Raw genomic sequence first — 23,204 nt, 5'->3', positions numbered from 1 at the left:
GCTGCGAGGTCACTCGGGGTGACCCAGGGGGCGGCGGGGGAGCACTCTTCCGCCGGAGTAGCGGGCGGTCTTTCCGCTACTCGCTCGTATTGTGAGGTGCATCCACCCCCGCGCACCACTTTCACGGCAGCCCCACCCGCTCGCTGACGCCCTCATCTTCTCCCCCCTGCCCCACCCCCCCTTCAGGCGAGGCCCTGACCACCAAACTCGCGCTCTGCGCTCCGGGAACGGGCAGCAGCGCGACGCTCTTCGAGAGCGAGCGGCGGCGGCGGCTCAGCACGAACCATGTCAGCGCAGGGCGGCGCTATAGTTGCGTGGCGGGCCCCCACCACCGGACTCCGTCAGGGCTCGCGTCTCCCTGCCAGCGCGGGAGCTGAGGGGAGCGCAGTGTCTGTGTCTGTGTTGTGTGTGAAAAAACATTAGATTCTGCATTCTCTTTGGGTCTGAGACCGTCTCTCGCACCAAATTCCCAGCCAGACCAAAAAAAAGGCAAAGCGGAAAGCCTCTCGTCGCACTCGCGCCTCCCAGATCGGTCATCGCTGCAGAATTCGGACGTTTGCTGCTAAAACAGCTAAAACGCACCGATAAAAAAGACTTCAGCCGCCAACGCAGCCGAGACGCGAGAGATAAAGCCCGAGCAGGCCGCAGAGCGAACTCGCCGTACTGAGCACCGCAGCGCGAACTCGCTCCTGTTCGCTGCGCAGCCCTAGCTGCGCTCCATTTTTGGCTCTGGCCGCGACCGACCCAGGCCCGGCTCCAGCCGCGGCCACGTCCGAGCCGGCGGCGGCCACGCAGCAGGGCGCGCCACCGCACATGCCACTCGCCGCAGCGGGCGGTGTCGCCGGCGGCGACGCACCGGATGCTGCCGGCATCGAGACACGGCGGAGCTGGTCGCCGAGCAGGAGGACGGCTCGGCACGGCGCCGGTGCACGGGACCGTCGCCGTGTACGCCAGTGTCGTGGAGGGTATGATTCTCCGGTAGGAGCCTGAGCGGGACATGGTGTGCGTTGGTGTGAGTGTGCGCCGTGGGCGAGACGCGATCGCGCGTTAGCGCGACATTGGACGGGCTCCGCCTCGAGAGGGCGTCTCGCGTGCGCGGTGCCGCTTGGGCGGGGCGGGAGAGCAGAGGCACGGGAGAGGCGGGCGGGAGGCGGGCGGGAGGCAGAGGCGGCGAGAAGGGCGGTGGCGACGGCTCGGCGAGGGCAGAGGCGGCGTGGCGGCGCGTCGGCGGCGGTGAGAGCGGAGGGGAGGGCTGTGGGAGGCTGGCGGGCGGGCCATGCGTTTGGCGAGGCGCACCGTTGCTGGGGAGTCATGGCCGATATCCGGAGCCCTTGCCGCCCTTGCCGCTCGCGCGTGTCGTTGATCGTTCGTTCATGATGTGCCAGACTGGTGCTTGGGCGCGTAGTCGTTGTCGCGGAGCTTGCGTTTGATTGGCAGCCGCGGAACGCATGCCGCGAGGCCCAGCGCCGGCAGCAGCGCCGCCAGCCGCGCCACGATCGCCTTCTCCTCCTCCGCCACCATGGCGTCATTCAACGCTGCCCGCCCCGACATGGCACCTACAACGCGCGCATAAACGAGCGGCCGCTCAGGCGCACGCGCTCCGCACGCGCGGACCACACCCACCCTCCAACGCGCCCCGTTTGCGGGTGGCGCGCCCCGTTTGGAGGCTGTCGGGCGGGTCGAGCGTTTGGCGGAGCGCACCGTCGCTGAGGATTCGTGGCCGATATCAGGGGCGAGCGCGGCGTGCGTCGAGGAGAGCGCGCCGGCCACACCGGCCGGCGAGCGGGAGAACCCCTGGACCGCGTTTCCGACCCGCCAGGACCGAGCACGCAGCGAGATAGTGCAGACGACAGCTCCCGCGCCATGGACTGGCCACAGAGAAGGTTCCGAGCCCCTGCAAAAAAGCGTGTCTCGAGTTTGTTGCAGCCCCACAGCTGGCGCGCGCTGCCAGGAAGCACCGCTCGCGTGTCGGCCGCACTCCCTGGCACCCAGGGAGTGCGGCCGACCGACCAGACCGAGTAGGCTCGACGCCGCGCTCGCTGTGGGGCTGCAACAAACTCGCCGCCGAGCGTGCCACCGACGGCGTCCCGGCGGAGGTGATGGAGTGTGAGACCTGAGGCTGCGGAGGTGACGCCTGAGGTACCGGTCCGTGCACAGCGACTCAGCCGGCGACCGCCACGGGCTCAGACGAGACTTGTCGACTCGTTCCAGCTCAGCTTCACCGTGGTCCTCGGGCGTCTGTCGATGTCAGGACCACCCATACAGCTCGCGGGTTTGAGGTCGCAAGAGCCAAGATGGTGGCGTTTGGACATCCCAACCATCACACAAGACAGCCTGTAGGTGATGGCGGGACGGCGCAGTGTTTGTGGCACTCGGCAGTAGGCACCCGCGGCACGGCCCCGCTGTCGGCTCTCGCGGGCTGCGGAACCGGCCCCAGAAGGGGACGGTCCGGGCGAGTGTGGCAGCTCCTGCGCTAGTATGGGCACCCTCTATTATAGCACTACTGATCCTGGTCATTAGAGCTGCCAGGGATAGCGTCAGGAGCTGGTAGGAGTCAAAACCCCTCATATTTGAGACATCTGCAACAACCCTCACCGCCGCCACACCGTCCCCACCACCTCCCCCTCCGCCGCCCCGAGGATACCTCTGGGCCATGCCTGTGATCAACCTCATCGACAGTAGTGATGAAAGCGATGAGGATCAGGTGCCAGCGGCAGCCCAGCAGCCACCGCCGCCCGCGGCAGCCCAGCAGCCACCGCCGCCCGCAGCAGCCCAGCAGCCGTCGCCACCAAGCCCTCCGCCCTCACCTCCGCCTCCCTCTCCGCCACCACCATCTCCGCCGCCGCCCTCTTCGCCATCGCCCTCTCCGCCGCCACCCTCTCCACCTCCTCCGTCGCCGCCGTCGCCCTCTCCTCCTCCACCAAACGCTCCTCCCTCGCTCCCGCCCCCCTCTCCACCGCCGCCGTCTCCTCCGCCGCCTGCACCGCCGCCGCCCTCTCCTCCGCCGCCCTCTCCACCACCACCCTCTCCTCCGCCGCCCTCTTCTCCGCCGCCAAGCCCTCCCCCTTCTCCGCCACCGCCTTCGCCACCGCCACCCTCTCCCGTCCGCCTCCACCCTCTCCACTCCCTCCGTCGCCGCCTCCGCCCTCGCCGCCGCCACCGTCCCCACCACCGCCCTCTCCATCCCCACCAAGCCATCCTCCCTCGCCCCCGCCTCCCTCTCCACCGCCGCCGTCTCCTCCACCGCCTTCACCGCTGCCGTCCTCTCCTCCGCCGCCCTCTCCATCACCACCCTCTCTCCTCCGCCGCCCTCTCCTCCGCCACCAAGCCCTCCCCTTTCTCGTGTTTGGTGTCTATAGCTCCGAGTAGAGGGGGCGTTCCGCAGCTAGGGGAAACCCAAAGCGCAGAGGGCAGAGCCAACCCTCGGAGTACGGAGACCGTGTTTACTTTACGGCCCTTTCCCTGCGAACGCGCACCCCCGGGGCTAGCTAGGGCTCTCTAGCCCGTAACCCGATGCCAATCATCCGGCCCGCTGGGTGTGCTTCTTAGCCGGGCCCCGGCCCTGGATGTGCGGTGTTAATGACTGCACTTCAAAAGTGCTCCAAGTTTGTTGCTCTACGTACATTCCCGGCGTACGTACGAGGTACGTACGCTGCTGACGGGATTTTTGGTGGGCTAGGCGCGTAAAAGAGACCAATCAGAATAGTTGCCGCGACTCTCGCCGCGCTTGGAGGGTCAGCTGCCTCCTCGGTGTGGGAAGAGCGCAACGCTGAGTTGACAAGGTAACGGGAATGATCAGAATGGCAAGGCTCGGAATGCGTTCTCAGAACCTTCAGAACACCGGCCACTGGGCCCGCCTGAGGCGCTGAGTGAGACCCGGAGTCTCTCTCTCAGCACTAGCAGCAGACAGACAGGCACAGGGACCCAGTGACGCGGCTCATCAGTCCTCCCTCATCCTCTTCAAAACCGACAATGGCTTCGTCCGCCGCCTTTTTCTCCGCCGTGCGGTACGCCTTGAGTGCCCGGTTCAGGTTCTGCTTGCCGCAGTTGTCGTACAGCTCCTCGAGCTCGACCCAGCGCGTAATCAATGAAGCCGTCGTCATTCTGGTCCTCTCCAAACTTGCCGCGGGTGAGGTAGCACGGCGACGTCTCCGCCGCGGCCAGCTCATTGCGCCGCTTCTTCCCGACGAGCCGCTCAGGGTCGGCGAAGCGCATGCCAATCACCTCCTCCTTGATCTCGAAGCAGTATGTCGGCACGACCACGTCGTCTCCTCCGCCGTCGGCGAGGCGCGCCACGCGCTCCGCCGTGGCCATCTTCTGGCATTTGTAGCGGGTACATATGGTGCGGCGCGCATACTTGAGCACACGGTGCAGTTGGCGCACGTGCCTGTGGGATAGGGCGCCATAGCGACGCGCGCGCTCCGGGTATTTTTCGGGTATACCTGAGAATTCTCGGGTATACCGAGTTTTACCCGGCCGGCCACCTGGGTCGGTCCGAGGGTGTTCCAGGAATGATCAGAATGGCGAGGGCCAGAACGTGTTACATGTACTAGTCAGAACGGACCCCAGTTGCCGTTCCTGTCAACTCAGAGCGCAAGTTTTACCGCCTCCCTCTTCAACATACAATGTACAACAAATCTCCACCCCCCCGAGAGTCGAAGAGAGCCCGCCGTGATGTGTGTCATGAGGCAGGGGCGAGAGAGAGTGCCCCCGTGCGGCGCCGGCTTGGTGGGGCGGGCCCCTGCACCGAAATCGCCCGTTGTGCAGCAGATGGCGTGCCGCTGGCGCCTGCGAGCCTTGCTGCTCCTGGCAGCCGTGGCGCGAGTGTTGGCAACGTCGCTCCACATCTCTGTGGAAGTGCCAGCGATGCACTGCATTGGCCGCGGCGACTGCGCCTGCAAGACTGGGTGGATGGGCAGTAGGAGCGTTGGCGAGCAGCGTGCACGCCGTCTCGTGCACGTGCACATCCCCAAAACTGGGGGCACCTCCATAGAGGAATGGGCGTTCAAGCACCACATCCGGCTGCATACGAGGCACCAGCACGGCAAGTGCCCAAGCCTCCTCAGCGCACTTTGCAACACCACCCATAAACCCTTCTTTGGCAACTCCACGTCATGCGGCTCGAGTTCGAGCCGCCACTGCGTCCAGTCCTACGCGGCCGCGTTTGCCGACCCGGAAGAGCAGACCTTCTCTGTCGTGCGCGAGCCGCTCGCGCGCGCCGTGTCGACGTTCAACATGCGGCAGGGAAGGAACATGAAGTGCAGCCCAGAGAAGCTGGCCAGCTACATCCGCAACATTTACTTGCACGGCAGTCCGGGCCGGGGCGACCCGGACAACCACGACCGGCCGCAGGTCGAGTTTGCAGCGGTGAGCGAGCGAATCCTCTGCTTCGACCGGCTGCAACAAGACTTTACACAGCTTCTGCGCCACGCGCACCAGCTTGCGGAGCCGACCGGACTCGACCTGCCTTTCCTCGCGCCGCTGCTGCCCTTCAACCTGAGCGAGCGAGCGGTCGATCGCTTCTTTGCACTGCCGCACTCGCACGCGAACACGCACCACGTCCAGGGCAACTGCTCGGTGGCCGACCTTCCTGGTGGCCTGCGCGACGAGCTTCTCGCGCGGTTCTCAGCGGACGCGGCGCTTCATCGCCGAGTGTGCAGCTCCGAAAGCTTCAGCACCAGCCTGCAGGAAGGCGCGCGCCCGCACCAGCAGGTCGCGCGCGATCGCTGCGTGCCTAACGTGAGAGCGGCCGCTCTCACACACAGCGTGTAGCTCCCCCCGGGTACCAGCCGTGAGTGTGCTCCCACCCTGGCGGTAGTACCCGAAGATGTCACATGGTCACTTGCATGAGAGAGGCGCCGGCTGTGAGTGGCCTCAGGGGGTCGCCAGGCCCCGGGGAGCCCCGCCCGGCTGCAGCATCCGTGCCCATCTCTGGCAGCAGACCTCGCCGAGTGCCTCCTGTCCTCGAAGCACATATCGCCCTCAGACGGACCCTTTAATCCGAGCTGCGCGCCTCGGCCGCCGTTTGGCTCGGTAGTCTCGTCTAGTCGTCTTATTTCGGACAGCGCCGGCCTGGCTCTTACGCTGGCCACGCAGCATTCTGCGCGTCGGCGAGCAGAAAAGAATTTAAAGAAAAGAAAAGGCAAGCCTTCTCTCTTGCTCTTTTTGGCGCTGCTGGGCAGCATGCCGCGCCGCTCGCGGCAGGACCGGCTGGTCCTGCCGTGCCACGCGAGCGGCAGCAGCCGCGCCTATCGCGACGGCGGCAGCGGCGGCAGCGGTGGTGGCGGCGAAGCATCGTCAGCCTCTTCCGCTCGGCCTGGTTGCACGTGCGGCAAGCGGCTGCTGCTCTGCCTTGGCTTCCTGTACTTCCAGCTCTCCACCTTCACCCTCGTGCAGTGGGTGAGGAACCGCGCCTCCGAGTCGGAGTGGCGTGGTGGCGTCCGGTGGCACGGCGCTGCGAGTGGCGCCGGCGGCGCGGCGCCGCCCGCACAAGCTGGAGGCGCCTGGCCGCCGCCCTCGCCGCCGCATCAGACGGCGCTCGACCGGGAGCTGGTGTCGGAGGCGGAGGTGGTGGCGGCTGAGGAGGATGAGGGCGAGGCGGAGAGAGGAGAGGAGCAGCGGGAGCAGCGGGAGTGGCAGGAGGAGCAGCAGGAGCAGGAGGAGCAGGAGGAGCAGCAGGAGCAGGAGGAGCAGGAGGAGCAGGAGGAGGAGAGGGAAGAGGCTCTTGGCGGTGCCGACGGCGGCGGTGGCGGCGGAGACGGCGTCGGAGGTGGCGGCGGAGACGGCGTCGGAGGTGGCGTCGGAGGCGGCGGCGGAGGTGGCGGCGGCGCGCCAGTCGGAGGCAAGGTCGAGGGCTGGAAGGAGTCGGACGAGTACGGCAAGTTCCTCGGGATCTCGACCTTCTTCAACCCGGGCCGGCACGAGAACAAGGTCGACAACTTCCGCCACTTCCGCGCCTCCGTCTCCGCTCAAGGGCTCCAGCTGCTCTGCGTCGAGCTCACCTTTGGACGAGCGCCGCCGCAGCTGGCGCCACACGACTGCGACATCCTGCTGCACCGGAACACGGCTGAGGGCAACACGCTCTGGCAAAAGGAGCGGCTGCTCAACATCGCGCTGCAGAGCCTGCCTGCGTCCGTCGAGAAGGTGAGGGGGAGAGCGCGCGAGGGAGGCCTCCCCGACACGCCCGCGTCCACGACTCGTCTCACGACCCTCTCCCGCCACCACCTCCCCTCTCGCCACCACCTCCCCTCTCGCCTCCCGCCACCACCTCCCCTCTCGCCTCCCGCCACCACCTCCCCTCTCGCCTCCCGCCACCACCTCCTCCTCCCCCGCCACCTCCTCCCCCTCCCCCGCCACCTCCTCCCCCTCCCCCGCCACCTCCTCCTCCACCCCCTCTCCCGCCACCTCCGCCGCCCAAAGGTGATGTGGCTCGACACCGACCTCATCTTCCTCAACGACAACTGGGTGCCCGAGACGGCGGCGCTGCTCGACGAGTACTCGGTGGTGCAGCCCTTTGGCTGGATGACGTACCTGCCCTAACCCTAACCCTAACCCTAACCCTAGGTGGTGCAGCCCTTTGGCTGGATGACGTACCTGCCCGCCTCGGCGGGGGGAGACGGCTCCGGCTACGTGGCCAAGCTCGGCCAGCTGCCGCTCGGCATGGGCGTGGGGGCCGTCTACCACAGCGCAGGCCTCGGCGTCTCGACGTTTGGCGACTCGGCCTTCTCGTCGAGCTTCCTGCTCGGCCACCCGGGCTTCGCGTGGGCCGCGAGGCGCGAGGGGGGGGCCTCCACCGTCGCCTTGAGTCGCTATCACGCATCCACTAATGAGCGCCAGGCGCGAGGTGATGGCCTCCGGCTTCTACGACCGTTCCATCATCGGCGGCGGGGACCGCATCATGCTCGGGGCCTTCACGGGGCACTACGGAGGGGTGCGCAAAAAGTTCTCGCGGAGGATGGCCAGGCGCGGCGGGGGGGCAAGGAGGGGCGCATCTCAAGCGACACGCCCACGACACGCCCACGACTCGCCCCCTCCCTCCTCAGGCATGTCGTCGACCACGGCCGCTCCATCTCTGCGCTCGTCGGCCCCGCCAACATCTCGTGCAGTCCTCGCGCCGCGCCCCAAAATGGGCACGAGGCGGCTCTTCACACGGGCAGCTGTGAACAGGTACACGCCCGGCGTCGTGCTCCACATCTGGCACGGCGACCTCGCCGACCGCGACTACCGCAACCGCTACCAGATCCTGCTCGACAACGACTACGCGCGAGACGGCGGCGTGCTGTCGGCGGCCGCCGAGCCCTCCCCCGACCCTTCTCGGAAGCGTCCCCATAGGCGCCGGACGAGGACGTGCGCGTCAACGGCGAGCCGCGAGGCTCAGTAGGCCCTCCCACCTCCGGACCTTCTCCGAGCCGGTCTCTGGGCCTCCCCGCAGGCGGCGGGATGCTTGAGTGGTCTTCCGACAAGCCGAGCTTGCACCGCCAGGCGGAGCGCAGAGAGGGACCGCAGCGGAGGGGAGGAGAGGGGTCTGGGCGATGTCCCCGCCCGCCTGCCGCCAGGTGAGCGACTACTTTAGCCGCCGAAAGGAGGGGCCGAAGCCGAACGCCACGGCGGCGGTGGCGCCGTTCCCCGACGAGGAGGGCGGCGTAGGCGTCGGTGTCGGCGGCGCCTCGCGAGCGGTGCAGTCGTACTCTGGCTACCACTGCCGCCGCGCCGACTACAAGGCCCGCCCCTCCCCCCCACCCTCCCTGCCCTGGACGGAGCTTCCGATGAATGGCTTCTCGGAGCCTTGCCGTAGGCGGCGTGCCGCTCCGCCTTCCGGCTGTGGGGAGAGACGCTGCAGGCGCTGCTGCTCGCCGAGAGGCAGAAGGAGCTCGCGGCGCTCGCAGAGAAGCAGCGCGCCCTGCAGGCGGAGCAGCGGAGAAAGAGCGACGCGGCGCGGCGGTCGAGGACAAAGAAGAAACACTCGGGTGCGTGGTGAGGGTAGACGTCTTGTGTCAGATATCGCACCGTGGAGCACTTGGAGCACTTGGAGCACTTGGAGTGCAGTCATCAACCGCACATCCAGGGCCGGGGGGCTAAAAGAAGCACACCCAGGAGGGAATGAGATTGAAGGGTATCGGGTTGCGCTTGCGGCGGAGAGCGATTTTTCTTCTCCACACGACGCCCCCGGCTCTACGCGGAGTGGGCGCGGCGCCCCCTGCTCCCTGCTCCCTCTCCCCTTCGTTTCTCTTCGCCGAGTAACGCTAACGTGCGTGCGACTGCGCTCCGGACTAGGTCTCCAGCCCTGGGTGGCGCAGGTTGTGACATTTGGCGGGGCGATTCCGCGACTTACTGGGCCCCTGAGCCGCTACCCGTGTGCGATTTTTTGTGGCCCGGGCATGATACTGATAGTAAACGGGTCAGAACCGGCCAAACACAGGCTACAGCCCCACACACGCGCCCGCCATAGCTCCTGGAGAGCATGCGCGAGTGACGCGCTGCAAGCCGCGAGAGTGGCATCAGAGGCAGGAACGACGTGCTCTTGCTGCACCTCGCAGCTGCACCGAGTGTGCTCGCAGTGTATGCCACGGCCACCGCCTGCGGCATTGCTCTCGTGCAGCTAGGCGACGCAGGTCCATCAGCAGGGCTCATCCAATGCGAGCGCACATTGTGCGTAGCCGCGGGCAGGTGGCAGTGCACGGCCGCACACCGGCTTTGGCGGCTCGTATGTATGCCCCCGGCAGTGCTGCTAGTCATTAACTTGCGTATTAGGGCCGCAGCAGACTGCTGCTGTGGCAGCAGCAGCAGCCTGCTGCTGCCTGATTCTGTGATTCAGTCTACAAGCCAGCGGCGCAGCGAGGCGTGCAGAATTTGCGTGGTTTGGTACCTCCTGAGGCTGAGCGCGTTCAGACCCGGTGACCGGAGTTGGATGGTTCGATGGAGCTCGTTCGATCTCGCTCTCGGTCGGCGCGGCCCAGCAAGACTCGCTTCGGCGATAAAAAAGAATTTCCTTCTCGCCAAGCAGTTTTCGGACACAAAATATCTCTTGACACAAAAAACGCTGGAGAAAGAATTTTACAACGGGAGAAAGAATTTTAACGGGAGAAAGAATTTTACAGTGTTGTGCGCGGGAGAAAGAAACAGTAACCGGCCGCCCGCCGGAAGTCGACGGAAGTGGCCTGCTGACGGTTATCGCCACCAATGGCGTTCGCGGACCGGCGCTCGTCACCGCTCCTCCCGGCGCTGGGCGAGTGGCTGGAAGTGTCGATCACAATGACGGACGCCGCGGTTTCGACCTTCCGGGGCTCGGTGGACGCCGTGCGGCCCGACCTCGCCGCATTCTGGATCAAGTACGAGGACGGCGATAGGTGCCATCACCCTTCCTCCTTGCCTGAGCCTGAGCCTCACACACCCTGTCCGCACCGACTCAGCGCGTAATCTTTGCCCCACCGTGCAGGCTCCGCCACTCCATCGCCGAGTACTCCTCGATGCGGAAAATTGAGGCACCAATGCGCACGGACGAGAGCGAGGCGCACGCAGAGCCGCCTCCTGATGGCGGAGCAAAGAGGGGCGCGCAGCGCCGCGATTTGGAGCTTGCGCGTGGCTGCACCGTCGAAGCCTTCTACGCGCGTCGGCTCCAGGACAAGGCCATTCGCGAGACTGCGGTGGGCACCCCGCCGCCACCTCTCGACCTCGGCCAGTATGCGAGGCTCTCCGACACGCAAAAGCTGCGCGTGTACACCGCGTACGTCGCGCACGGCGGTGACCAATCGGCTTCGCCACCGGGCTACGTCGTCGAACGCCGGTCCGATGGCGCTCGAGGCTCCGAACGGCCCGGAGCGGATGCAGCAGCGGCCGGAGCGGAGCCGGCGCCGGTGGTGGAGGTGGCGGAGGGCTTGCGCTTGCACGTCTCTAGCAGCAACGCGACTGGCTACGTGGGCGTTGGAAAAACTCACTCGCGCTTCATGGCACAGCACACAGTGGCCGGAAGGCGGGTCTTCCTCGGCTGCTTCGATACAGCGGTGGCGGCGGCGGTGGCTTACGCGAGGGTGGTCGGCGAGTACCACTACCAGCCTCCGGCGGTGGCCACCGAGGCGGAGGGCCTACGGTTGCAGCTCTCCAGCAGCAGCGGTACCGGCTACAGGGGCGTGCGGAAGCGCGCCTCCGGCCGCTTCCAGGCAGAGCACAAGGTAGACGGCGGAGGGCGGGTCTCCCTTGGCACCTTCGCCACGGCGGTCGAGGCGGCGGTGGCTTACACTCGTGCGGTCAGGGAGGCAGAGGGTCAGGAGGCCCCGCCCCGCCCTGCAAAGCGCTCGCTGAAACCGGCCGACGCGCCGCCGCCTAAGCGGCGCTCCACGGCCGCTGGGCTCTTGGCTGCTTCGGTGGCAGAGCCGCGGCTCCAGCCACACCCGATTGGCATGCCGCCAGTCGTGCAGGCCCTCGAGCGCGTTGGGCTGCCGCAGTACGCCGACGCATTTGACGAGCAGGGCTACGATGATCTCAACTACATTCTCGAGATGGATGCTGCGGAGCGGGAAACGGTGGCAGAGGAGACGGGGATGCGACCGGGCCACGCAGCCAAGTTTGTCAAGTGTGGTTTGGGAGTCGTTGGGACGCCGGCCGACTGAGAATTGAGAACTTCTCGGACCTTCGGACCTCGACCTGGCCGCACGCGATCGTGCACACCGTCCCACGCGGCCGGGCCCGCCGCGCGATCGCCAGTGCCGGCTGCGATACGTCGCGAATGTGTGCCGCGCCGCGGCACGCCGGCACGCGCCGGCCCCGGCCGCGCGGCCCCCGGCCGTGCCACACCGCGCGCCGTTCCGCGCCACAGCGCCTCCGATGTCGCGACGCACGTCGCCGCTCCTCGCCCGGCACTTTTAGTTCGCCCGGCACTTTTAGTTTGAGCACTCAAATGTTGTCTAATCGTATTCAAGGCTCAAGGTCGAACACAGCTCTCGCCCTTACACATGCAACGCGTGTATACACCGGGCGCTGCCCGAAGTCCTAACTACTCAGAGATCGCGCACGCCCCCCGCTCCTCGTAGTGAGTTGATCTGGCCGTCGCCGTCAATGTCGCGCCTCGCGCAGCATCTCGTCCACCTCCTCGTCAGTCAGCTTCTCGCCGAGGTTGGTCATGATGTGGCGCAGCTCGGCAGCGGAGATGAAGCCGTTGCCGTCCTTATCGAACACGCGGAACGCCTCCTTGAGCTCCTCCTCCGAGTCGGTGTCCTTCATCTTGCGCGCCATGAGCGTGCAAAACTCGGGGAAGTCAATGGTGCCGTTGCCATCGGCGTCCACCTCGTTGATCATGTCCTGCAGCTCCGCCTCGACCGACAGGGGCGCCGCGGCAGTAGAGAGCACTGCACCCGCCATACCTTTTAACAATTTGTTCGGAAAATTCTTTTTTGCGGCTCCGGTGGTGTGCCGGTGATAGTACTAGCACGCGCCAGTTCGCACCTGTGTCGAGCCTGTGTGCTGTGAGCGAAATTGCTCACTTCTTTTTTGCGTTTGGTCATGCGCACTGAAGTCACTCAAGGTGGAGGTTGAGAGCGCTCGTTCCGACGCCCTCTTCGCCACCACACGTCGCCGACCAACAATCTCTCCTCCAACGCCGTGCGTCCCTCCGCCGTCACCACCGCCGCCCTGCCAAAACGGAGAGGTCGTCCAACACCTTCGCCTCCACCGCCCTCTCCTCACCTGCCGCCATCCTCTCACACTCCATCACCACAACTCCCCAGCCGCCGCCGCCGCCGACAGCCCTGCTCTTCCCCTCGGCAGGTCCTCGAGTGCCTGCCACATGCCTGCGGACGACAGCACGGACAGTGCTGCGAGCGCGAGCGCCGCCGCCAAGGCAGCGCTCGCCGTTGCGGAGGAGTCAAAAGCGATCGCTGTGCAGCTGAGCAAGAGGCTCGAGGAGCAGCAAGAGACGCTGCGCACCTACTCCTCGTCGCTGCTCGGCCAGAGCCGCATGTTCGCCTACATGAAGATGGCCGAGGAGTGGCCTTCCTCCGGCGCCAGCTCGCCGAGCCGCACGCCGCCTCCCGTCCCCGGCTCCTCCACCGGCGGCGACAGCTCCTCCTCGTCCTCTCGCCGCTCTTGGGCCGACCAGCCGCTGTCTCACCGCGGTCCCTGCTCTGAGTGCGGCCGCCTCGTGCTGCTGACGGAGGGGCGGCGCCAGAACGACTGTGGGAGCTACCGCCACATTGACTGCGCCCTCGCCGCGGTGATGGCCAGGCAGAGAGAGGCTGCTGCGATGGCCCTGGGCAGCCTGGGTCGAGGCAGCCTGGCGCTCCCACGGCCGCCGCCGAAGGGGCCGCTCGACAGGTTCGCGGTCGCTCCGTCGAACGGGTCTGTCAGCCCGCCTAACGGCCACGCCAGCGGCCACGCGGCGGCGGCCGACGGCGCCACAAAGCCAGGCGGCGCCGCAAAGCCAGGCGGCGCCGCAAAGCCAGGCGGCGCCGCAAAGGCGAACGGCGTCGCCGGCGCTCCCAGCCGCGCTCTCGGGGCCCCGGCCGCGCCGCCGCTCGACATCACGCAGCTCGTCGCCACCTCCGACCGGCCCGCCGGCGGCGCCCACGCCGCCTCCTGCGCTCCGGCCGTCACGCTGGAGACGGTGCTCGCGAATCTGTACGAGCTGTCCGGAGAGCACATCGACGCCGACGCGCCGCTGCTCGAGTCGGGGCTCGACTCGGTGGGCGCGGTCGAGCTGGGGAACCAGCTGCAGCAGCAGACGGGCGAGGAGCTTCCCGCCACCCTCATCTTCGACCACCCGACTGCCCGCCAGCTCGCGGACTTCTTTGCGAGCAGCGGCATGCAGGAGGCGCTGCAAGACAGCCTGCCTGCCACCCTGCCGGCCACCGGCCTTCCCGCCGCCCGCCTCGAGGCGCTCGCGGCGCGAGTCGGCGTCTTCGGCCTCGCGGCGACGCTGCCTGCGGGGGTGGGTGCACCCTCCGCGCTGCGCTGCGCCGCTGCATGCGGCAGCGAGCTGGTCCGCGAGGTGCGCATCTCGGCTACGTGGCGGCTGCGTCTTACCTCGGCCACACCTCGGCTGCGTCTCGGCCATGACCCATGGCTTGCTCCCTCGAGGTGCCGCCCGAGCGGTGGGGCGACGAGCGGCAGCCTCTACCTCCCCGCCGCGCCGCCATCGGGGGCGGGGAGGTCTCGTCACGGGCGGTGGGTGCGGAGTAGGCTGTCCGAGCTCGACTCACTCTCGCCGGAGGTTGCCCTGCGAGCGAGGCACGGCGGCTGGCTCGCGGACCCCTCCCTCTTCGACCCCGCCCGCTTCTCCGTCTCGCCCGCCGAGGCGGCCGCCGTGGACCCGCAGCAGCGGCTGCTGCTCGAGTCCGGGTACGAGGCGCTGCACGGCGCGGGGAGGGAGCGCGGATCGCTGCTCGGCTCGCTGACGGGCGTCTTCGTCGCCATCGCCGCCAACGATTGGGCCGAGATCGTCCGGGACTCGCCGATGGCGAGGAGCGTCTACGCCGCCACGGGCAGCAACCACTCCATCGCGTCGGGGCGGCTCTCCTTTGTGCTCGGCCTGCAGGGGCCCTGCGCCGCCTACGACACCGCCTGCTCGGCGGCGCTCGTCGCCGGCCACGCGGCGCTGCGCGCGCTTCAGCTGAGCGAGTGCAGCGCCGGCCTCGTCTGCGCCGTCAACCTGATGCTCCTTCCTGCGGCGGGCGTCGCGTGCGCCACGGCGGGCATGACCTCCGCGCGAGGCCACTGCCACACGTTCGACGCTCGCGCGGACGGGTACGTGCGGAGCGAGTCGGTGTGCTCCGCGGCGCTGCAGCGGAGCGGTGGAGGCGAGAGCGCGTACTTGCGCCAGCGCGAGGCCGCGCCGCTCACACACGTCGCGGAGCGCTTTGGCCTCAGCGGCAGCTGCGTGCGGCAGGACGGCAAGAGCGCGAGCCTGACGGCGCCAAACGGGCTGGCGCAGCAGGGCTTGCTATCGGCGGCGCTGGCGGACGCGGCGGCCTCACCCGACCAGCTTGGCTGCGTCGAGGCGCACGGCACGGGCACGCCGCTCGGCGACCCGATCGAGGCCGGCTCGCTCAAGGCGGCCGTGATTGCGAGGCGGTCGCCAGCCTCGGAGCCGATCTCGCTCGCGGGCATCAAGGCCAATGCCGGCCACGCAGAAACCTCCTCGGGCGCGTCGGGGATGGTGCGGCTCGCCCTGTCCCTCTCTCACGCGGAGGCGCCTCCGAACGCGATGCTGCGCCTCCTCAACGAGCACGTCAGCGCCGCGCTGCGCGGGTCCTCGGCGCTGCTGCCAGTCGGCCTCGCGCCTCTGCCGGCGCCCTCCGACGGCGCCTCCGCCCGCGTCGGCGGCGTGAGCTCGTTTGGGTACAGCGGCACGATCGCGCACGCGGTGCTGCAGGTGGAGGCGGCGGCGGAGCGGGGCGGGCCGGAGGTCGGCATCGAGCCGCCTCGGTACCTGCGTCGCCGCTTCGCGTGGCGCGAGACGCCGCACCCTCTGACGCACCGGAGGGCCGAGGGGGAGGAGGGAGGCTCGGTCACGTATCGCACTCCGGCGGCGGGGGCGCTGCTGGCGCTGGTGGCCGACCACGTCGTGCAGGGGCGCGTCGTGTTCCCCGGCGCGGGCTACCTCGAGATGGCGCGCGCGGCGTGCGTCGCCGCGTCGGGTGGTGCTGGCGGCGGCGCGGTGCTGCGTCGCGCCTTCTTCCTGCAGCCCTTTCTACTGGACGGCTCGCTCGACCGGCTGTGGCTGAGCTGCGAGCTGGGCGGCGCGGAGGAGCGGTTCGAGATCCGGAGCGAGCTGGACGAGCAGCGCACCGCGCACTGCGGCGGCTCGGCCGCCGCGTCCGACAGCCGGCTCGCGCCGCTCGCGCTCGCGCCCGCCCGCGCCGGCTGCGCGCACGCCGTGGACCTGGCGCGGCTGTACGCGGCGTTTGGCCGCGTCGGGCTCGAGTACGGGCCAGGCTACCGGATGCTGCGCCGCGCGGCCGCCGCCGGCGACGCCAGCGCGTCGGTGGCGTGGCTGCATCGGCGGTGCCGCCGCGAGGGCACGCGGGTCCACCCGGCCGATTTGGACGGCGCGATCCAGCAGACGGCGCTGCTGGCGCAGGGCGCGTCGAGCGACGAGATCCGGCTGCCCTTCTCGGTCGGCGAGGCGCGGCTCGCGTCCGCCTCGGGTCGGCTCTGCTCCGCCGTCGCCCGTCAGAGCGACACGACTTCCGGCGTTTGGCTCTCACGGCACGGCAGAGGGGATCCGCCCGGCACGCATCTCGACGCATTCGAGACGCGCGTGTACAAGGCCGTCCGCTCCGCCGAGGCGGCGCGGCAGATGCACCTCTACAGGACGCTGTGGCAGGCGGCCCCTCCTCCGCGCGAGGACGGGAGCCCCGCCGAGACGACCTCCTCGCCCCTCAGCCTGAGCGCCGCAGTCCGAGGCGCCGCGGCCGGGCCCCTCCCTCCAGCCAGGCCGGCGGGGGCAGGCTGCGGCGCCCTGCTCTTCGAGGCGGGCAGCCAAGACGCAACGCCGCACGGCATCGCGCTCCCGACGCTCGCCGCCGCACTCGCGATCGTCCGGGCCAACGCCGTCGCGCGGAGGGCGCTGCCGTGCACTTTCCTCACTTCGGGCGTCATGGGCCGAGGCGCCGCCGCGGCAAGCAGCGTCTCGCACGCCGGCCTGCTCGGCCTGACCCGCTCGGCTCGCGCCGAGGCGCCCGCGGCGTGCCTCGCCTGCGCCGACACCGCCGCCGTGTCTCGGGCGGCCTCGCGCCACGCCGCGGCCCGCGCGGCGACTGGCCTCCTCGGGCCAGGCCTCGCTGAGCCGGAGCACGTGATCGATGGGAATGCGGTGCGGGTGCCTCGGCTCGCCCCGGCGGCCGGTTCGCTCTGCGGGCCGGTCAGGCTGCACTTCGACGCGCGGGGCGCGGTGGGCGGCCTGCGGGTGGTGCCGCAGCTGCGCGACGAGTCTGCGTGCGTGCGCGGCGAGGCGGAGGTGCGGGTCTGCGCGGTGGGGCTCAACTTTCGCGACGTGCTCAACGTGCTCGGCGTGTACCCCGGCGACCCGGGCGAGCCGGGCGCGGACAGCGCGTCCCGCGTCGCCGCGCTCGGCGCCGACGTCCGCCACATCGCCGTGGGCGACGCCGTCGTGGGGCACGCGCTGGCGGCGCTGGCGAGCGTGGCGCGCACCGACTGCCGGCTCGTCGCTGCGATGGAGCCGTCCATGTCGCCCGACGAGGCGTGCACGCTGCCAACGACGTGGAGCACCGTCCACCAGGCGTGGCTGGCGGCGAGGCCGCTGGCGGGGAGCGCGCTGCTGCTCCAGGCGGGCGCGGGCGGCGTCGGCCTCGCCGCTGCCGAGTACGCGCGCTGGCTGCGCGTCGGCGGCGCGGCGGCGACGGCGGGCAAGCCGCAGAAGCACCACTTCCTCCGCTCCGCCCGCCTGTTTGACGCGACGACGAGCTCGCGCGAGCCCGCCGCCTTCGCGCTCGGCCTGCCGACGCAGCTGCGGGCGCGCCGGCTGCACTCCGTCCTCAACAGCCTCTCGGCCGACTTCATCGCCGTCTCCTTTGCGCTGCTGCGCGAGGGCGGCCGGCTGTGCGAGATTGGCAAGCGCGCGGTGTGGAGCTACGAGCGGCGCGAGGCGGCGTCGGCGGCCGCGCGCTACGTGGCGATCGCGCTCGACAGCACCATCGAGCAGGCGCCGTGGTGGATGGGCCGCACGCTGCGACTGCTCTCGGCGCGGCTGGCGAGCCGCGTGCTGCACGGGCTGCCGCTGCGCTGCTTCGAGCTCGAGGGGGGCGTGCAGTCGGCGTTCCGCTGCCTGCAGGGCGGGCTCAACATTGGCAAGGTGGTCGTGCGGCTGCCGCCGCTGCGCGAGGCGCGGCCGGCGGGGGCGCACGTGCTGACGGGCGGCAGCGGCGGCCTCGGCGTGCTCAACGCGCGCTGGCTCCTCGAGAGCGGCGCTGACACGGTCGTGCTCGCGTCGCGCAGCGGCGGCGTGGCGGCGGCGAGCAAGCGGTCGATGGTCGAGTTGGACCGCGTGTTTGTCGTGGCTTGCAATACTGCCGACGCGATCAATGTGCAGGCTCTTGTCGCCGGCGTCTCGGAGGCTTGCGCCCCCCCGCTACACGGCGTGTGGCACGCAGCGGGCGTGCTGGCCGACAGCTTGCTTCCATCGCAGACCCCCTCTTCTCTACGTCGCGTCTACGCGCCCAAGGCGCACGGCGCATGGGCGCTGCAGCGCGCGGTCGCCTGCTCGCCGCTCGCCGCGTGCGTGCTCTTCTCGTCGATCGCGGCGCTGCTCGGCGGCGGCGCGCAGGCAAACTACTCGGCCGCCAACGGCTGCCTCGACTCGCTCGCCGCGTGCCGCCGCCTTCGCGCGCAGGCGGCCTCGAGCGTGCAGTGGGGCCCGTGGGCCGAGGTGGGGATGGCGGCGGCCGGCTCGGTGAGCCAGCGGCTGCAGTCGGCCGGCATCTCGCTCATCGAGCGCTCCCACGGCGTCGCGGCGTGGCAAGCGTCGCTGCTTCCGCGCAGCCCGGCCGTGGTGGCGGCGGTGCTGGTGGCGTGGGGCAAGTTCCTCGGCATGATGCCGCAGGTGCCGCCGCTGCTGTCCAGCTTTGAGGGCCAGCGCGTCGCGGTCTCCGCGGCGGGCGCGTCCGGCGGCGGGCCCGCGGTGCCGATCACGATGGAGTCGCTGCTCGAGATGCTGCACGAGACGACGGGGCAGAGCGTCGACCCGGACGCGCCGCTGATGGAGTCTGGCCTCGACTCGCTCGCCGCGGTCGAGCTGGGCAACCAGCTGCAGGCGCAGTCGGGCATGACGCTGCCGTCGACGCTCATCTTCGACTACCCGACGGCGCGCCAGCTCGCGGGCTACTTTGAGCCGAAGGCATCAGCGCGGGAGGCTGAGGCGGCGGCGCACGACTCAGCGCACGGCCCAGCCCCGCAAGGCCAGGATGTGGTGCGCGTCGTCGGCACCAGCGGCCGCCTGCCTGGGGGCGCCGTCTCTGTGTCGCTGGCGTGGCAGATGGCCGCCACGGGCAGCAGCATGATCAGCCACGACACCGCCGCCCGCTTGCGCTGGGGAGGCTCGTCGGAGGCCGTCCCTCCGGCCGTCGCCGACCGGCTGAGGCACGCGGGCTTCCTGCTCCAGGCGGAGCTCTTCGACAACGCCTTCTTCGGCATCTCGCCGTCCGAGGCGAGGGTGGTCGACCCGCAGCAGCGACAGGTCCTCGAGCGCGGCTACGAGGCGCTGCAGGCCGGCGGCCTCGACCGGGCGCGCATGCTGGGCAGCCTGGTCGGTGCCTTTGTCGGCATGTGGGCCTCCGAGTACAGCGCGGTGCTGCGGAGCAGCCCGCTGGGCAAGAGCGTCTACGCCGCAACGGCCGCCACATGCTCGGTGACGGTCGGCCGCGTCTCCTTTGCCCTCGGGCTGCAGGGGCCGTGCGTCTCCTTCGACACGGCCTGCTCGAGCGCCCTCGCGGCGCTGCACGGCGGCGTGCACGCGCTGCGGCGCGGCGAGTGTTCCACCTCGCTCGCGTCGGGCGTCAACATGCTCTTCGACCTGGAGGCGAGCGCCGTCGTCGCGCAGGCCGGCATGACCTCGGCTCGGGGCCACTGCCACACCTTCGACAGCCGCGCGGACGGGTACGTGCGAAGCGACTCGTGCACGGCGGTGTCACTGCGCGCAGGCACCACCCCCTCTGACTCTCCCTCTGATGCCGCCGGCACGGAGGTGCTCGGCAGCTGCGTGCGGCAGGACGGCAAGAGCGCGAGCCTGACGGCGCCAAACGGGCTGGCGCAGCAGGCGCTGCTGCGGGCGGCGCTGGCCTTCGCGGGCGTGCGTGCTGGCGAGATGCCGATGATGGAGGCGCACGGCACGGGCACGCCGCTCGGCGACCCGATCGAGGCTCGCTCGGTGGCGGCGCTGATCGAAGGGCGCGGGGAGAGCGTGCTTGCGCTCGGCAGCGTCAAGTCTTGCGTCGGCCATACCGAGCCCGGCGCCCTGGCCTCTCCGGGGCTGCACGAGCGCCACTGCACGTCCATGACGTGTCGACGACACGACCATAGGCGCGGGCCTGGCGGGCCTGCTCGTCCTCGCGGCCGGCCTGCGGCGAGGCGAGGCGGCCCCCAACGGCCAGCTCCACTCGATCAACGAGCACGTGGACGCCGCACTCCAGGGCGCCTCGTGCGCCCTCCCCGCGCAGCTCGCCCCGGTGCCTGCGGGCGCGAGCGACCACGGCCGTGTCGGTGGCGTCAGCTCGTTTGGGTATGCGGGGACGATCGCCCACGCTGTGCTGCGCGCGAGGGCTCGCATCCCCGCCCCGGACGCGCAGTCGGCCTCGCCGCCTGCCTACAGGCAGCGGCGGTTCGCGTGGCTCGAGCCGCTCCACCCGCTGGTCCGCGGCCCGCCCTTGCGGGACGAGCCCGGCGACCCGGTCACGTATCGCACTCCGGCGGCGGGGGCGCTGCTGGCGCTGGTGGCCGACCACGTCGTGCAGGGGCGCGTCGTGTTCCCCGGCGCAGGCTACCTCGAGATGGCGCGCGCGGCGTGCGTCGCCGCGTCGGGTGGTGCTGGCGGCGGCGCGGTGCTGCGTCGCGCCTTCTTCCTGCAGCCCTTTCTACTGGACGGCTCGCTCGACCGGCTGTGGCTGAGCTGCGAGCTGGGCGGCGCGGAGGAGCGGTTCGAGATCCGGAGCGAGCTGGACGAGCAGCGCACCGCGCACTGCGGCGGCTCGGCCGCCGCGTCCGACAGCCGGCTCGCGCCGCTCGCCTCTCCCGCTTCTGCCCGCTGCGCCTGCAGCTACCTCGTCGACCTCGGCCAATTCTACGCTGCGTGCCGCTCCGTCGGGCTCGAGTACGGCCCAGGCTACCGGATGCTGCGCCAGGTCGCGGTCTCGGCCGACGCCACGGCGTCGTCCGCGTGGCTGCGCAGGCGGTGCGAGCTCGAGGGCACGCGGGTCCACCCGGCCGATCTGGACGGCGCGCTCCAGCAGACGGGCCTTATCCAGGGGAGCTCGAGTGAGACCAGGCTGCCCTTCTCGGTTGCCGAGGCGACGCTGCTGTCGGCCAGCGGGCGAGAGATGCTCTCGCTCGTGCAGCGGCAGCGCGACGGCCTTTCGGACGTGTGGCTGGCACAGGCCAGGCGGACGGTCGGCGTGCGACTTCGCGGCTTCGAGACGCGCGTGTACAAGGCGTCGCGACGCGCCGAGGCCCGCACTCCCGCGCTCCTGTACGCGACGGCGTGGCAGCCGGTGCCGGAGGCGGACGCGGCCGGCGACGAGGCGGCGGTGCTCGCGCTGGGAGCCGGCAGGCCGCTCGCACGCTCCTCGGACAGCGTGGCGCCGTCGGACAGCGTGGCACGGGCTTCGGTGGCACCGGCTTTGGCGCGCGCGCTGCTGCTTAGCTCCGGAGCGAGCGGCGGCCAGCCGCACAGTTTGGCGCTGCCTTTCCTTGCCGCGGCGCTGGAGCTGCTGCGAGCCGCCGTCTCCTCTCGCAGCGCGCCGCCGTGCGCGTTTGTGACGGCGGGCACGACGGGGCCTCGCGTCGCGAGCGGTCCGAGCGTCTCGCACGCCGGCCTGCTCGGCCTCTCCCGCACCGGGCGCGCCGAGGCGCCCGCGGCTGTCCTCGCGCTCGTGGACGAGGAGGTCGGCCGGTCGGCAGGCGCTGTCAGCCGGTCGATCCTGCCGCTGCTCGCGGGTGCCTCGAGGGACGAGTCGAGCGAGCCGGAGCACGTGTGGAGCGGTGGCGCGTGGCTGGTGCCTCGGCTCGCCCCGGCGGCCGGTTCGCTCTGCGGGCCGGTCAGGCTGCACTTCGACGCGCGGGGCGCGGTGGGCGGCCTGCGGGTGGTGCCGCAGCTGCGCGACGAGTCTGCGTGCGTGCGCGGCGAGGCGGAGGTGCGGGTCTGCGCGGTGGGGCTCAACTTTCGCGACGTGCTCAACGTGCTCGGCGTGTACCCCGGCGACCCGGGCGAGCCGGGCGCGGACAGCGCGTCCCGCGTCGCCGCGCTCGGCGCCGACGTCCGCCACATCGCCGTGGGCGACGCCGTCGTGGGGCACGCGCTGGCGGCGCTGGCGAGCGTGGCGCGCACCGACTGCCGGCTCGTCGCTGCGATGGAGCCGTCCATGTCGCCCGACGAGGCGTGCACGCTGCCGACGACGTGGAGCACCGTCCACCAGGCGTGGCTGGCGGCGAGGCCGCTGGCGGGGAGCGCGCTGCTGCTCCAGGCGGGCGCGGGCGGCGTCGGCCTCGCCGCTGCCGAGTACGCGCGCTGGCTGCGCGTCGGCGGCGCGGCGGCGACGGCGGGCAAGCCGCAGAAGCACCACTTCCTCCGCTCCGCCCGCCTGTTTGACGCGACGACGAGCTCGCGCGAGCCCGCCGCCTTCGCGCTCGGCCTGCCGACGCAGCTGCGGGCGCGCCGGCTGCACTCCGTCCTCAACAGCCTCTCGGCCGACTTCATCGCCGTCTCCTTTGCGCTGCTGCGCGAGGGCGGCCGCTTGTGCGAGATTGGCAAGCGCGCGGTGTGGAGCTACGAGCGGCGCGAGGCGGCGTCGGCGGCCGCGCGCTACGTGGCGATCGCGCTCGACAGCACCATCGAGCAGGCGCCGTGGTGGATGGGCCGCACGCTGCGACTGCTCTCGGCGCGGCTGGCGAGCCGCGTGCTGCACGGGCTGCCGCTGCGCTGCTTCGAGCTCGAGGGGGGCGTGCAGTCGGCGTTCCGCTGCCTGCAGGGCGGGCTCAACATTGGCAAGGTGGTCGTGCGGCTGCCGCCGCTGCGCGAGGCGCGGCCGGCAGGGGCGCACGTGCTGACGGGCGGCAGCGGCGGCCTCGGCGTGCTCAACGCGCGCTGGCTCCTCGAGAGCGGCGCTGACACGGTCGTGCTCGCGTCGCGCAGCGGCGGCGTGGCGGCGGCGAGCCGCGCCCGGCTTGTGCGGGCGGCCGGCGGTGCAGGCAGCGGCGGGGAGAGCATCGCAGTCGCGTGCTGCGACACCTCGGAGGAGGCCGAGGTGCGCCGGCTGCTTGCCGCCGCTCTGCAGCCGTCCGGCACGCCGCTGCGAGGCTTCTGGCACGCAGCGGGCGTGCTGGCCGACAGCCTCCTCTCGTCCCAATCCGCGGAGCTGCTGCGTCGCTCCTACGCGCCCAAGGCGCTCGGTGCATGGGCGTTGCAGCGCGCGGCTGCGGTCGCGGTTCTCGACTCTTGCGTGCTCTTCTCCTCCATTGCGTCCCTGTTTGGGGGCGCGGGTCAGGCA

General features: G+C 70.4%; 4 protein-coding genes across 4 annotated transcripts; 2 read left to right on the top strand and 2 right to left on the bottom strand.

The window, feature by feature from the left end:
• Positions 1-413: 413 nt before the first annotated feature.
• EMIHUDRAFT_437265 (hypothetical protein) lies at positions 414-1,868 on the bottom strand. Its single transcript, XM_005764951.1, has 3 exons — positions 1,636-1,868; positions 1,297-1,556; positions 414-986 (listed from the first exon to the last, which is right to left on the bottom strand). Exons 2-3 carry the CDS (start codon positions 1,527-1,529, stop codon positions 707-709), a joined length of 513 nt encoding a protein of 170 aa, XP_005765008.1. The 5' UTR covers positions 1,530-1,556; positions 1,636-1,868; the 3' UTR covers positions 414-706.
• Positions 1,869-10,179: 8,311 nt separating this feature from the next.
• Positions 10,180-11,606, top strand: EMIHUDRAFT_213252 (hypothetical protein; the record flags this gene model as incomplete). Its single annotated transcript, XM_005764950.1, has 2 exons — positions 10,180-10,346; positions 10,436-11,606. 2 exons carry the CDS (start codon positions 10,180-10,182, stop codon positions 11,604-11,606), a joined length of 1,338 nt encoding a protein of 445 aa, XP_005765007.1.
• Positions 11,607-12,048: 442 nt separating this feature from the next.
• CAM4 (calmodulin-like protein) lies at positions 12,049-12,354 on the bottom strand (the record flags this gene model as incomplete). Its single annotated transcript, XM_005764949.1, has 1 exon — positions 12,049-12,354. The coding sequence occupies one exon, from the start codon at positions 12,352-12,354 to the stop codon at positions 12,049-12,051; it is 306 nt and encodes a 101-aa protein (XP_005765006.1).
• Positions 12,355-12,778: 424 nt separating this feature from the next.
• EMIHUDRAFT_213250 (hypothetical protein) lies at positions 12,779-22,961 on the top strand (the record flags this gene model as incomplete). Its single annotated transcript, XM_005764948.1, has 7 exons — positions 12,779-13,456; positions 13,592-13,969; positions 15,179-15,646; positions 16,007-16,563; positions 16,858-17,803; positions 17,912-18,034; positions 20,079-22,961. Coding segments are annotated over 7 exons (6,033 nt in total), but the record flags the coding sequence as incomplete, so codon positions are not given.
• Between the last annotated feature and the right edge of the window lie 243 nt (positions 22,962-23,204).

This window comes from Emiliania huxleyi (assembly GCF_000372725.1).
Source record: "Emiliania huxleyi CCMP1516 unplaced genomic scaffold EMIHUscaffold_57, whole genome shotgun sequence".
Classification (NCBI taxonomy): domain Eukaryota; phylum Haptophyta; order Isochrysidales; family Noelaerhabdaceae; genus Emiliania; species Emiliania huxleyi.
The sequence above is the reverse complement of the archived record's forward strand: the minus strand, read 5'-3'. Positions and strand labels throughout refer to the sequence as shown.

Coding starts and splice junctions, on each gene's coding strand:
- EMIHUDRAFT_437265 (XM_005764951.1), bottom strand. CDS start 1,529: ATGACGCCATGGTGGCGGAGGAGGAGAAGGCGATCGTGGCGCGGCTGG. Junction 987..1,296: donor GCCATGACTCCCCAGCAACG/GTGCGCCTCGCC, acceptor TGTCCCGCTCAG/GCTCCTACCGGAGAATCATA.